General features: G+C 36.2%; 1 protein-coding gene across 1 annotated transcript; it reads left to right on the top strand.

Moving 5' to 3' along the window:
• Positions 1–4753: 4753 nt before the first annotated feature.
• On the top strand, positions 4754–5413 carry LOC117274912 (uncharacterized). The gene is made up of 2 exons (XM_033654235.2): positions 4754–4836; positions 4948–5413. The coding sequence occupies exons 1-2, from the start codon at positions 4754–4756 to the stop codon at positions 5411–5413; spliced, it is 549 nt and encodes a 182-aa protein (XP_033510126.2).
• Positions 5414–14455: the final 9042 nt, after the last annotated feature.

Raw genomic sequence — 14455 nt, 5'->3', positions numbered from 1 at the left:
AAGGTTCTGGGTTACAAAGGTTGGAATTCGTGTGGGTTTTCTAGGGTTTAGTGAAACAATAATGACCCCAAAGTAAATACTCAAAAACTTCTTTTACCCCACCCTCCTAATTTACTCATCGTTCACTACACTTAATTTATTTATTTTTTTGAAAAATAATATATCTCTCGAAAACTGGAATGATGAACGAATAATTCAGAATTATTTAATCAACAATTGCTTTCGCAAAAGAAGAATAATTTGGTAGAGATAAAAAATTTATTAGGAATTAAGTAGATGATCAAACAAGAAACATCAATATCATGAGTTGATTTGGAAGGTCGTGGATGTTGAATTACTTTATTATTATTCTCTCCATCTCACTTTATAAAATTTATTTTCTTTTCTAATCTATGCAAAAGAATTCATATTTTTTCAAGTTAAAAATAATTTAGTTTTTATATTTTTGTTTTCCCATAATGATATAATGTTATAGACACAAAATATCTATTGCATATTTTAAATGAAAAGCTTTAAAATTAGTAAATTGGCGTTTGGACATAATTTCAAGTTTTCTTTTTTCTAATTTGGAATTTTACAAAACTTTTGACTTGAAGATGAAGTTGTTATAATTTTTGCAACATATTTAGATGTATTTTTTTTCAAAACTATGAAACATAATTTATACCCCACAATTTATAAAAACAAATTAAAAAAAAATCAAAACTACCCATACTTGATTATCCTACTTGAAACAAACAATCAAACATATTGATTGTTTAATTGCACGAGCAATCTCTAATAGAAGTTGCAGTGACTATTTCAAGTAAAAATATAAATTGTAAATTTTAACCGTGGATGTCAAAATATAGTCTAAGGCCACTCAATTACATGGTGAATGGGCAAAGGAAAGCCAATAAAGAAAGCATAGTTACAATCAATTACGACTACTTGATGTTAATATCAATCTATTTGGAAGGGGAAAGAAGGTAGTTGTAGGTGTAATCTAGGTTTAATAATTTATTGGGATTCTTTTATAAATTTTAAGAATACAGGGTAAATTTATAATACTTAAAAATACAAACATTTCAATTTTTCATTGAAAAATTGGTTCTCAACCGTTATTCAAATTCTAAAATACATTTTCAAGTTGAATTTGAAAACTTATAACATTTTCATAACCAAACATAAATTTTTTAAAAAAAATTGACAAAAAAAAATAATATTTCTTATGTCCAAACGATCACGTGCTATGAAACACTTTCAGCTGAAATGAAACGAGGAGTTCTTTTATGTATTTAGTTTGTATTCTTATCTTGGGTGTGAAGAAAACGGAACATAATAGTTGGGCGTTATTTTATTTCATTTTGGAGTAATTGGTGACGCCACTGCTTTGGTGAGCTAACTAGAATTTCTTGGGGCCTGCGAAACCGTGTGGCTATTATTTCCAAACACATGATCATCACGCGCGGAGGTTTCTTTTAACTCTTCTTTTTTGTTTTTCTTTTGTTTTTGTTTTCTCTTTTGGAGTTTCCGTCAGTTATGTGCGTTGAAGATCACTCTAAAAACGAATTACAATTTTTTATGTATTAAGTATTTTATTACTCCCTCCGGTATACTTTAATCGATTTTTTGTCTTTTATATAGTGTATAATATTTGATTTTTTTAAATATTTTAAAAAAATTAATTATTTTTTTAAAGTTGTCCTTAGAGTAAAGAATTTAAGAGTATTTGTTATATTTTCAATGAACAAATTAAGGTTAATATGGTTAATAGATGAATTCCATAATTATTACTCTCCTCAAATCTATAAAAATTTCAAGACACGCTAAATATAGAATTTTTTTTGATGAGTGCATAAAATTTTTTTACTTCTATTACGAATTTAAACCCTTATGATTGACTTTTGAGTTACTTCTCTATTTATAAATAATGTGATATACAAGCAAGGGAATATTAATAATTTTAATATTACTATTTATTAAAAAAGAGTATCATTAATTATTAATTAAGTTTAAAAAAAATGGAAAAGGGACCAGCATAAAGCCATAAAGTGGGAAGGCAAAAGGCTTAAAGCCTTAAACAAAACGGAACTACGTTCTGTTCATTCACGCAAAGGCAAAAGACTAAAAAGCCTTACACGAAAAACAGAAGTAGCGTTATGTTTACTAACGACACCGAGGCGGCCTTGCTGCTTACTCACGCAGGCAAAAGAAAGTTTTGGATTTCTTTACAAATCACTAGTTTTTGAATTCAGGTATATAAAATTTTCTATTGTCAATTATCCTACCGTAGGAGTAAGTAAGAATTGAATTGTTAATTTCCTTCTTTCTCTGTATCAACAGTAAGTTCCGTGTTTAAGTGTGAAACTTTGAAATTAATTAAAATGTATTGGTTGTTATAGAATCGATTGTTTGAGGAGTATAAATTAGACTGGGGCCTACGTATTGGCTCGGGGAGTTTTGAGGTGAGTTGATATAATCCCTTACTAAAGTGGTTAAACTCACAAAAGCACGCATACAAGGTGTTTGATGAATTGCTTAAAAGAGTTAATATGTACTTAATTGGAGCGAGTAAGTACCTATTAACTTAGAATTGTTCTAGCTAAAGTTTAGATGATTTATTATGATATATGTGCATAAATTATCAGATTTTGTGGTATTCTTATATGTCATTTTCATGTTGAAAATTCATCAAGAAGCAAAAATCTTTAGAATTATTTTTGAATGTTTATTTCATGCTTTTGCCATACTTTACATTTAAGGATACCAGTATGAGTATGTATAGGTTGTTCCAAAAAAGATTAAGACTTGAATGGTCAAGAAAGTTGCTTTAGATCTTAGCGAGATCACACAGAATAATTTATTATTAAAGTAGTTTTGGGAGTATCCTCTATTCCGAGAAGGGATCATCGTCCAGGCCGAGGGTCCTGATCAAGGCGTTGACTTCCTGAAACTACTTGTGCCAAAGTAGGGAGCACACGAGCCGAGGGTCTCGTTGTTGAGAATTTACTTAGCCAGGCTAAGGTGTGATACATGAGCGTTGAGAACCATGAAGAGAGTGACACCTCGTGGATTGGACCTATTCAATCAGGTTGGGATCGAACCCGTGCTGATCACACGGTAACTAAGACAAATATAAGTCAGGATAGTTGGAACTCTCGAAGCATAAAGTGAAGTATTTTTTTTAGATAAGAAATAAAAAGGAAAGAATTTCTTTTGGAATATTCATAAACTGCTATTATGCAATTATGTTAGAATTGTTCTTAGAAACTTTATATTTTTCATGCATTTAGAATCTTTGCTTGTAATGTATAGTTTATTAAAGTTTTGTTCCCTGTCGTTGAGACTTACTGAGTACAATGGATAGTACTGACGTTCTCTTTTGGGAACCTGCGTTGGTCTGCGGTACAACGTATGAACCGATTTTGCAGGCGAGCATGCTACAGGTTAGGACTTCCCTCACTTCCAATGCTATTGGTGAGCTTCGCTTTTGTTCGTGGAGTACTCCTTTGAGTCGTCATTATTTAGCTATTTCTTTATTTACTTAGAGAACTGGCGAGAAAATCTCATGTCCTGAGCAGTACGTCAGTTTAACAGTAGAGGCTTCATAGACACAATCAGTAGGTTAAGATTCAGATGTTTTTGATAATAACTTAGCAGTATTTCAGTAGTTACTACGAACAAAGTTTTGGAGTTGGTTATTTTAGACATTCAAATTAATTAAAAGTATTTGGTTAAAGTATTGTCGTGTTGCATATAAAGTTTGAAGTTATAATAGATTTGATAAGCGCAGATGATTCGCTCGGTCAAGTTTAGTGATCGGGTGCCGGTCACAGCTTGTTCAGAAAATGGGTCGTGACAAATTTGGTATCAGAGCATCAGGTTTATGGAGTCCTAGGGGTCTATGAAGCCGTGTCAGTAGAGTCTTATTTATGGGTATGAAGCACGTCATACTTATAAGTAGGAGACTACAAGCATTTAGGAAAATTCTCCTTTTTTTTAATACTTTAGATCGTGTAGTAGAGCCTACCTCTAAGAAATTATCTAATGTATTTGTTTCTCCAAAACTCGAAGAAATGACACATACTCGCAACTCTAACACCGACACTCAGGATGCTGCTCAAGAAACTATTGTTGCTATTATGGCTCAAGGTAGAACTAAGAAGGCTTCAACTCAGAAAAGGAAGGGTAAATCCATAAAGGGGGTTCAAGTACCCCGGGTTGAACATGAAGAAGGGGTGGAGCATGATGAGCAAGTTCCTCAGGATCCAGTGCCACCCCCCAACAACAATTCCGACTCAGACAACTATATCTCCAGAGGTGGGTTAGATGTTTAATGTTGTCAACAGTGCTATGGAGATGCTTAAAGCCTTCATGGCCAACCAGAACGAGAGAAGAGCTGAGATTCCACCTCAATCAAATAGACAGAACAATTTTGAGTCCTCAAGAGTGAATGAATTTTTGAAGCTGAGTCCTCCATTGTTCCGTGGTACTATAGTTGATGAAGATCAAATGTTGTGGCTGGAGGGTGTCAAGAAATCCCTCCGAATGATGAAGGCATTTGATGATGAAGTCGTGGAGCTGGCTGCCTACCAGCTTAGAGATGTGACTGGCGCTTGGTTTGAAAATGTCGGAAAAGGATAGAGATGAAGATGATGGTCCTCCTGCATTTGAAGAATTTGAAGAGGCATTCATGGCTAATTTTATACCAGAAGAGGATAGAGAAACTTAGGCTACAGAGTTCGAGCAACTCAAGCAAGGGAATAAAAGTATGCAAGAGTACTACATGGAATTCATAAGTTTGGATAAGCATGCTCCTCACATGGTTAAGACAGAAAAAGAAAAGATCCACAGGTTTGTTGGCAGTTTGACTTACCACATTAAGGATACGACATCAGCTACAGTGGTAGGAATGATAAAGTTTTCCTCTATTGTGGGTTTCTCCAAGCATTAAGAAAAAGACAGACAACAAAGGAGAGAAGAAAAAGAGCATAACAAGAAAGCCCGGATAGCGGGCGGGTTTAGTGGTACATCCAGCGGAGGAGGAAGGGGTTCCTTCAATAAGGCGTCATTTGCACCAGCTCAGTCCAGTTATCAGTCAGGTAGTGAGTCTTCCTTCAAACGTACTCAGAGTTATGGAATCCAGTCTCGCCAGAATCAGAATTTTAGGACACCATCCTCATATAGCCAGAGTCATGTTGAGCAACATTCACAACATTCACAACAACAAGGTCTTTGTGGTACATGTAAGCGGCAACATTCAGGTCAGTGCAAGCTCGGGTTTCATGGTTGCTATCATTGCAGAGACAATGGTCATATAAAGGCAAACTGCCCAAAGTTGCAACGTAATTTCAGTGAGGGATCATCTCATCCTTCTAGTTCCTCAGCTACTACAGTTGCACCACTTCAGGCTCGTAGTTCTCATAATTAGACCGGATATGCAGTAGGCAGAGTTGTAGATCAAGTTACTCAGGGAGAGGGACAACCCTGTTTGTTTGCTACACTTGATCGTCAGAGTGCAGAGGCATATGTAGAAGTTATTACAGGTATACTTCTAGTCTGCTCACATAATGTTTATGCCATAATTGATCCAGGTTCAACGTTTTTGTACGTGACTCCATACTTTGAAATTAACCTTGGCATAGAACCTGAACAACTTAGTTAGCCATTTATAGTATCTACTCCAGTTGGCGAGTTAGTGAAAGCCACAAGAGTCTATAGAGGATGTATAGTTTCAGTCCAAGGTCGCAACACCGAGGTCGATCTCATAAAGTTAGAAATGGTGGATTTCAATGTGATCATGGGTATGGATTGGTTGTCTTCCTGCTATGCCATGTTAGATTGTCGTGCCAAGATTGTCAGGTTCCAATTTCCAAATGAAGAAGTCTTAGAGTGGAAGGGTAGTTCAGCATCACTTGTAGGTAAGTTTATTTCTTATCTTAAGGCACAACGAATGATCGGTAAGGGGTGTCTCGCCTATTTGGCTCACATCATTAATCCAGAATCAGAACCACCAGCTCTTCAGTATGTGCCAGTTGTTAGAGAATTTCCAAAAGTTTTCCCAGATGACCTTCACATACTTCCTCCTGAAAGAATCATAGACTTTGGCATCGATCGTATGCCAGGCACTCAGCCCATATCTATACCTCCTTATAGGATGGCTTCAGCAGAACTTAATGAGTGGAGGGAACAGTTGAAAGACCTTCTTGACAAGGGCTTCATCAGGACAAGTGTTTCACTGTGGGGTGCCCCGGTCCTATTTGTCAAGAAGAAAGATGGGTCTCTCAGAATGTGCGTCGACTATCGGCAGTTGAATAAAGTTACCATTAAGAACAAGTACCCACTGTCAAGAATTAATGATTTATTTGATCAACTTCAGGGTGCAAAATACTTGTCAAAGATAGACTTGAGGTCGGGGTACCATCAATTGAGAATCAGAGAAGAGGATATATCTAAAACAACTTATGGATTATGAATTTTAAAGAGAAATTGGGCGTTTTGACTAAAGTTTCATAGATTCTTGAGTTTTGAACACTGATTTGGAGTCGGATTTGAATGAAACTAGTATGGTTGGACTCGTAATTGAATGAGTTGTCGGATTTTATGAGTTTTATTGGATTCCGAGGTGTGATCCTGGGTTTGACTTCTGGGATTGATTTTGGGATTTTGATTAGAGATTCGACCTTTATCGATTGGGTTTGTCTCATTTAGCATTATTTGATGTATTTGAGTTCTTTTTGGCTAGTTTCGAGCCGTTCGGAGGTCGGTACGCGCGGGATGGCATTTTGGAGCATCGTTTGGCTTACTCGGTATTTGATTTGGCTCGTTCGAGGTAATTAACACTTCTAAACTTGGTGTTGAGGGTATGAACCCCCGAATTACGTGTTATGTGATTGATGTTGAGGTGACGCGAATGCTAGGTGACGGGCGTGTGGGTGTGCACCGTATAAATTGTGATTTAGTTAATTGAATGGAACTGTGTAGTTATCTTATCTGAACATTTTTACTGCACTCTATGTGTTAGAGTACCTGAGCTGTAATTGATGCTAGAAATCATGTTAAGGCTATATGCTTGTACTATTGGAACCCACAGTGGTCATTCTTTGATGTTGAATTATTTGTTTAATTACAGTTTGTAACGACCCCACCGGTCGTGTTGGCCATTTATGCTCCTTTCTACTATTTGAAGTCTTGAATAACTTCATATGATGTATTATGACTTGTGTGAATCATTGGTTATGGATTTCAGGTATTTCAGAATATGTTCGGAAGAATAAATCTCAAGGTTGGAAGCTTAAGTTGAAGAGGTTAATCGGATGTTGATTTATGTATAAACGACCCCAGAATAGAATTTTGATGGTTCCAATAGCTCCGTATGGTAATTTTGGACTTGATAGTGTGTCCGAATAATTATTTTGAAGTCCGTAATTAAATTTGGCTTGGAATGGTGAAAATAGAAAATCGAAGGCTTGGAAGTTTGACCGGGAGTTGACTTTATTGATGTCGGGTTCGGATACCAGTTTTGGAAGTTGGAATAGGTCCATACTATCATTTATGACTTGTGTGCAAAATTTAAAGTGGAGTTGGTTTGGTATGGATCGACATTAGTTTTAAAATTCTGAAGTTCATAAGTTTCTTAGGCTTGAATCGATGTGCGATTCGCGATTCTAGTGTTGTTAGAGGCAATTTGAGGCATCGAGCAAGTTCGTATCATATTTTAGGACTTATTAGTATACTTGGTTGGGGTCCCATAGGGCTCCGATGAGTTTTGGATGAGTTTTTTTAACGTGTTTGGTATTTTGACATTTTTTTAGCATAAGCATGTAATGATCCAAAGGTATATTTTTAGTTCTAGAGATCGAAATTTGATTTTGAGACTTCCAAGAGTTTGATAATGAATTATAGGAATGATCTGGAAAGCTTGGTCTAATTTCATCGAGTCGCGATTAGGTTTTTACAGTGAAGCATGAGTTAATAATTTAACGAACGAAGTTGGTATCGTATTGAGAAAATGAGCTCTGAATTGAGTTTCGATTGAGCGACTAGGTTCGTATTATTATTTGTGACTCATAGGAACAAGAATCGTCGATTTCCGAGTTTGTATGATGAAGTTAGAGCCTTTTTAGTAAAAAATAAATTATTGGTGCAACAGGTTCTGGTACACACCTTTAGCGACCAGATTTGGCATTTTTAGCGACGAGAATTGGGCTTATAACGACCAGATTAGTATTTTTATTGAGCAATTTTTTTATAACCTCATTTCAACATTTTTGGACGAAAGAACTCGGTTTGGGGCGATTTCTGAGCAAGAATTCACGGGACTTCTTGAGGTAAGTCACTTGTGATTATTTTTACTCTATAATATTAAATTATCATTGAATATTCCGACTAAATTACGTGATTTTGAGGTGTAATTCGAGAATTTGGGCCTAGGTATTTGAAAATAAAATTTGGGGATTTGGAGGTCGAGTTGATGTCGGAATTTGATAAATTTAGTATGGTTGGACTCGTGGTAGAATGAGCGTTCGAATTTTGTAACTTTCATCGAGTTCTGAGATGTGGGTCCCACTGTTCACTTTTGAGTTGACTTTTTCGGATTTTATTCGAAAACTCAATATTTTGTATGGAATTTATTCCTATAATTTGTATTGAGTATATTAAATTATTTGTGACTAGATTCAATACGTTTGGAGGTCGAATCGCGAGGAAAAAGCTTATTGGAATAAAGAATTGCACGGTTTGAGGTAAGTAACATTTCTAAACGTGGAGCTGAGGGTATAAACCCCGAAAATACGTGTTATATGATTTGTTTGGGGGTGATGCACATGCTAGGTGACGGGCATGCACCGTAGAAACTGTGACGTAATTGATTCCATGGAATTGTGTAGTCAAATAATCTTGGCATTGTCCATGTTCTTTCACGTGTTAAAGAAATTGCGCTGAGAATCATGTTAAAAATCATGCTGAGGCTATATGCCGGTATTATTGAGACCCACAGAGGTCATGTTTCTGTTGAATTATTTGTTTAAATTATAATTTCATACTCAGTCATGTTCATTCATTTTATATCACATCTCAGTCTGTGTTGCTATTTATTGATACATCATATCATCATTTTTGGGTTGATTTTCACAACATTTTTAGCCCGAGAGACTGGAGAGATTGATAACTGAGTGAGGCCGAGGGCCTGATTGTGAGTATATTTATGGGACCGGGTTGTACGCCGTAGCATGTCATATTGGCTTTATATATTTTATTATGATGGGATCGGGCTGCACGTCGCAACATATTTTTTTTATTATTTATTTATGCCTGGATCTGGCTTATTATAGCGCTTAGGAGCCCCTCCGGAGTCTGCACCCCACACAGGGAGCGCAGTGGATATTATATTTGGGATGGAGTTCCCTGGGCATGGAGTTGCCATATATATTCACTTTTGGGATGGAGTTCCCTGGGCATGGAGTTGCCCTATACATTATATTTGGGATGGAGTTCCCTGGGCATGGAGTTGCCCTATACATTATATTTGGGATGGAGTTCCCTCGGCATGAAGTTGCCCTATACATTTATATTTGGGATGGAGTTCCCTAGGCTGGATTGGCCATGTACAGTATTGAGTGACTGAATGTCAGTTATTATGTATATATATTTGGGATGGATCTTTCCTGGGCTGGATTGGCCATATACAGTACTGTGAGATTGAGTACTCTGAGAGTGTGAGTACATGAGTTTATTACTGTGCTGCATTGCATTAGACATGCATACTTGATATGTAGGCATAGAGAAGTATTTTTCCTCATGCCATCTGATAATGAGATTTCTTATCTGTCGTTAAAGGTTTTGAAAAAAATTACAGATTTCAGGCTTACTCATATTTTCGTCGACTTTCGGCAAAAGATTCGAGTTTTACTGTTATATTGAAAAGAAAATATTTATTTTTCAAAATTTTATACGAGCTGAGCATTTTATTATCGAGTTATTACTTGTGCTGCTTTAAATTGTATTGCTATGAGATGTTATTAGTTATTGGAGTTAGATTCGGACCCTTGTCCCAACTCGTCACTACTTTCAACTTAAGGTTATGATTGTTACTTATTGAGTACATAGGGTCGGTTGTACTCATATTATACTTCTGCACCTTGCGTGCAGATTTGTGATGTTGATGTTGCTGTGTATGGCGGAAGCTGGCAAGGAAGATGTACCTACGATCCGGTCATAGCTGCCTCTTATTCTTGGTAGCTCCAGAATTATTAATCTATTCATATATATTTCAAACAGATGATGCATTTTTTATTTCATACCAGCTTTGTAAATTCAAATCTTAGAAGCTCATGGTTTGTACTACCAGTCCTTGGGGAGTGTATTAGAGTCAGTTAAATATTAATTGAATCGGATTATTGTTATTTAGCTTACCTAGCGGGTGAGGTTAGGTGCCATCACGGCTAGTTAGATTTTGGGTCGTGACACAGTTATGTATTCAGTCGTATTCATCATTTCATATCATACCTCAGTCTCTATTATTATATATTGTCACATCTCAAATCATTGATTAGGGCTACTTAGTGTGAGCGTTGTGAACCCGTGAGACTGAAGAGATTAATGACTGAGTAAGGCCGAGGGCCTGATTGTGAGTGATAATTAAGGGATCGGGTTGCACGCCGCAACATATTTTTATTTATTTATGCCTAGATCTGTCTTATTATAGCGTTTGGGCTGAAAGAGTCCCTCCGGAGTCTGCAAATCCACAGTGAGCACAATGGATATTATATTTGAGATGGAGTTCCCTCGGCATTTAATTTCTCTATATATTCATATTTGAGATGGAGTTCTCTAGGCATGGAGTTGTCCTGTACTTTTATATTTGGGATGGAGTTCCCTGGGCATGGAGTTGCCCTATATAAATGGAGTTGCCCTATACTTTTATATTTGGGATGGAGTTCCCTGGGCTGGATTGGTCCTATACAGTACTGAGTGACTGACTGTCAGTTGCTATTTATATTGAGGGATGGATCTTCCCTGGGCTGGACCTGTCTCGTACAGTACTGAGTGATTGAGTACTCTGAGGGCGTGAGTACATGAGTTCATCACTGATATGCATAGCATTTGATATGCGTACTTGAAATACATGCATAGAGATGCATTTCCTTCTGCTACACGATATTTGGTGACATTCATGATTTCACCTATATATTGACATGTAGGCATAAAGATGTATTTTCCTCATGCTATCCAAAAATAAAATATTTTATTTATTGTTGAAAGGTTTTTGGAAAAAAAAAATCACAGTTTTCAAACTTGCTCATATATCTTTGGGGGTTTTCGGTGAAAGATTTAGGATCTACTATTATACTTGAAAAGCATGCCTATTTTTCTGTAACTGTGAACGAGCCGAGTTATTTCTTGTACCATCTTTATTATACTATTATGAACTGTTGCTGGTTATTGGAGTTGGACTCTGACCCTTGTCCCAGCTCGTCACTACTTTCAACCTAAGGTTAGATTTGTTACTTATTGAGTACATGTGGTCGGTTGTTGATGGTAGGCTATAATCTCGTATTTTAGTCGCTTATTGCACTCTAATTCACTGCACTTTTATTATGTTTGAGCTTTAATCGCTAGTGTTTTGTACTTATTATGTGTTTTATACCTTGTAGGAGTGATTCTGAATATGTAGAGATTGTGGAGCTAATTCGAGCTATTTGGAACTTTGAAGTTTGAGTAAAATCCCAAAGGATTAAGCCGGGGTCGAGGACCGAGTATATATAGGAAAACTGAGATAAAATTGTCAAGGATATATAACAAGGATGCCACGTCACAATTGGTATGCAAATGTTTGGCAGAAGCAAAGAATTCACATTCTATATTCATAATTGATGTCTGCCTAAGTGGAGGACAAAACTTTTGCCTATGTCGTTCATCATAGATAAAACATTGAACGTTTCTGAATTCCTCCATTAACGTGGCGCGCAGCGCGTCGCCCCATGCGACGCGGCTGTACAAATTTTGTCTGTATCTTCAAATGTTGAGTCCTCTGGAAATCCCCATTGCTGTCCCGCACAGCGCGTCTCCCCATGCGGCACGCCTGTATATTTTTTCTAGAGCTATTTTCCATTTCCGCCTAAAAAGGGTAGTTTGTTTTGGGGTGGCTTAAATACACCAAAACACCATTATATAGGGACTTTTGATACAATTTCGACCTAAGGAGGCTAAGGAGGAGTTGGAAGAACACCGGCACAAGGATTTCATCATTTTTTCCTCACTCAAGATCTGGGTTTGGATTGAATCTGTGTTTTCCTATATTTTAATTACATTTGTGAAGAACTTCTCCATGTATATGGAGTAGATCCTTTTGGGTTTTGATGGATTTGGTGTATTGATGATTGTTTGTGGATTATAACTCTATTTTTATATATTTGAATCGTTTTTGTAAGATTTAATTGTTGCATCTATATTCACTTGTTCTTGTAATCGAAAGAGGCATAACTTGTGATATTTTTGCATTATATTGTTGGTTGAGTTCATAGATTCTTCTAAGTAATCGAAAGAGGCTAGTTGAATCATTGATTAAACCTAGTTAGGAGGATAATTGAGAGAGGTTCTCCTAAAGACCAATCTATTACGTATTCTTGCATTTCTTCATAGAGCTTAAATTGGTTCATACTGTGAGGTTGAGACTTAATCGAGAGAGGAGTTTCTACTAAACAATTGTAATGATAATAAAGTGAATTCGAGAGACTCACTTGAACATTAGAAGTGAATTATCTAGAGTTAGATCCCGAACAATTATCTTGCACCTATCCTATCAACCCTTATTTTCTCCCATTGATAACTTTTTTGCTTACCTTTGTTGCGATTGTCATTAGTCAATGACTTTAGGTTCTTAGTTAAATGTAGTTAGAAATCATATAAATCTCCATTATTGATCCTCCCGGATAGCAATCAAGTTAGAAACTACGAGAATACTATTTAAATCCAATCCATGTGGACATGATATTATACTATACTATCTTTGACTATTGAGCACAATTTAAGTGTGTATTTTGCGCTCGTCAAATTTTGGTGCCGTTGCCGGGGATTGGATATCTATAGTGGAAGTAGTTTGTAGTGCTAATTCAGGAATTAGCTTTTAATTTTTTCTTTTATTTTTAGTTTGTTTGGTTAACTTTTCTTCAAGATTTTTTTTTGTTGAAGAAATCTTGAAGAGCATATTCTTGTTATTGAACTCTAAATGATATGAAGATGGAGTTAGCAGCTGAACATTGTCAGCGGTATGCTATGTGTTTTAAATGCGGTGGAAATCATCTATGGGTTGATTGTCAAGCAGGTAGGTATTCTTCCTATGGTTCATATTTTGAAAACTCTCACTCTGTTTCTAGTCCGTACAGGTCTGAGGATTCATATGGGCACAATTCTGACTCTGGTTAGGATGAATACCCTTATTATGACTGGAATGCAACCGAAGTGAGACAACCACCTCAAGCGGAGAATATTAGTTTAGAAGAGCTTATGTATAAGTTCATAAATAAGGTGGAAGAGAGATTTACAAACGATGATGAAGCCATTAAACCTAACAATGAAAGTGAATCAACTAATAAGTACACTTTCAGAAAGCTCATTGCATTGTGATGGTGAATACATGGAGGAGATACCCTGTGAGAATGAGCCTACCCGAGATGATGAACATCTACAAAGAGAGTTTTCCACTCTGCAAGAGGACTCTGTTTCAATTGAAATGATTGAAAATGAGGCTTTGGTTGATTATCAAGCAATAAAAGAAGAGTTCAACCCCCATCCGCCTATCCACAATTACAATTTTTAGTAGAAGAAAATGAGGAACAAATGGTTTTGGACTTACCAAAGGAGTACTAACATGACCTTTCTTCTTCATTTTCTTATTCTAACCTTGATCATGTGGATTTTATATTTTGGAATTTATAGGAATATGCATGGATTGATCTTGTAAATGAATGAAGAAACAAGCTGAGTATGATCCTACAAGAACAATCCACCGCTTAAAATGAGGCCAAGAAAGAAAGAAAAGAGCAGGTCTTTAGAATATCCCTAAAGCACTTTGGCCTGATGAGCTCCATAAAGAATCCCAAGGAGCAAAAGCGAAAAATGAATTCAGCATTAAGGGTGGAGTTCACAAGTTCTCGGAAACGAAAAAAAGTCCAGGGGAGTTTTCTTTACCTCTTGCTTTTTATTTGTGTGCCATGGGGACATGCCACAATTTAAAGTGTGGGGTGGGGATGTAAATGTGTAAATATGTAAATGTGTTTTGTTTTCATTTCTTTTGATTGAAATTTTTAATAGTCGAAAAAAAATTTATTTTCCTTAGGTAGTGTAATAAATCCCCCTTGGTTTTTCTTTGTGCCGTGGTTCTTTTTCAAGGGTTTTGTTTGAATTGGGTATAGTTAGTTTTTATTTTTTTGGAGTAGGAAATCTTGTGCTGTGATTTGAAATGAAATCAATA

This window comes from Nicotiana tomentosiformis, chromosome 2 (assembly GCF_000390325.3).
Source record: "Nicotiana tomentosiformis chromosome 2, ASM39032v3, whole genome shotgun sequence".
Classification (NCBI taxonomy): Eukaryota; Viridiplantae; Streptophyta; class Magnoliopsida; order Solanales; family Solanaceae; genus Nicotiana; species Nicotiana tomentosiformis.
The sequence above is the reverse complement of the archived record's forward strand: the minus strand, read 5'-3'. Positions and strand labels throughout refer to the sequence as shown.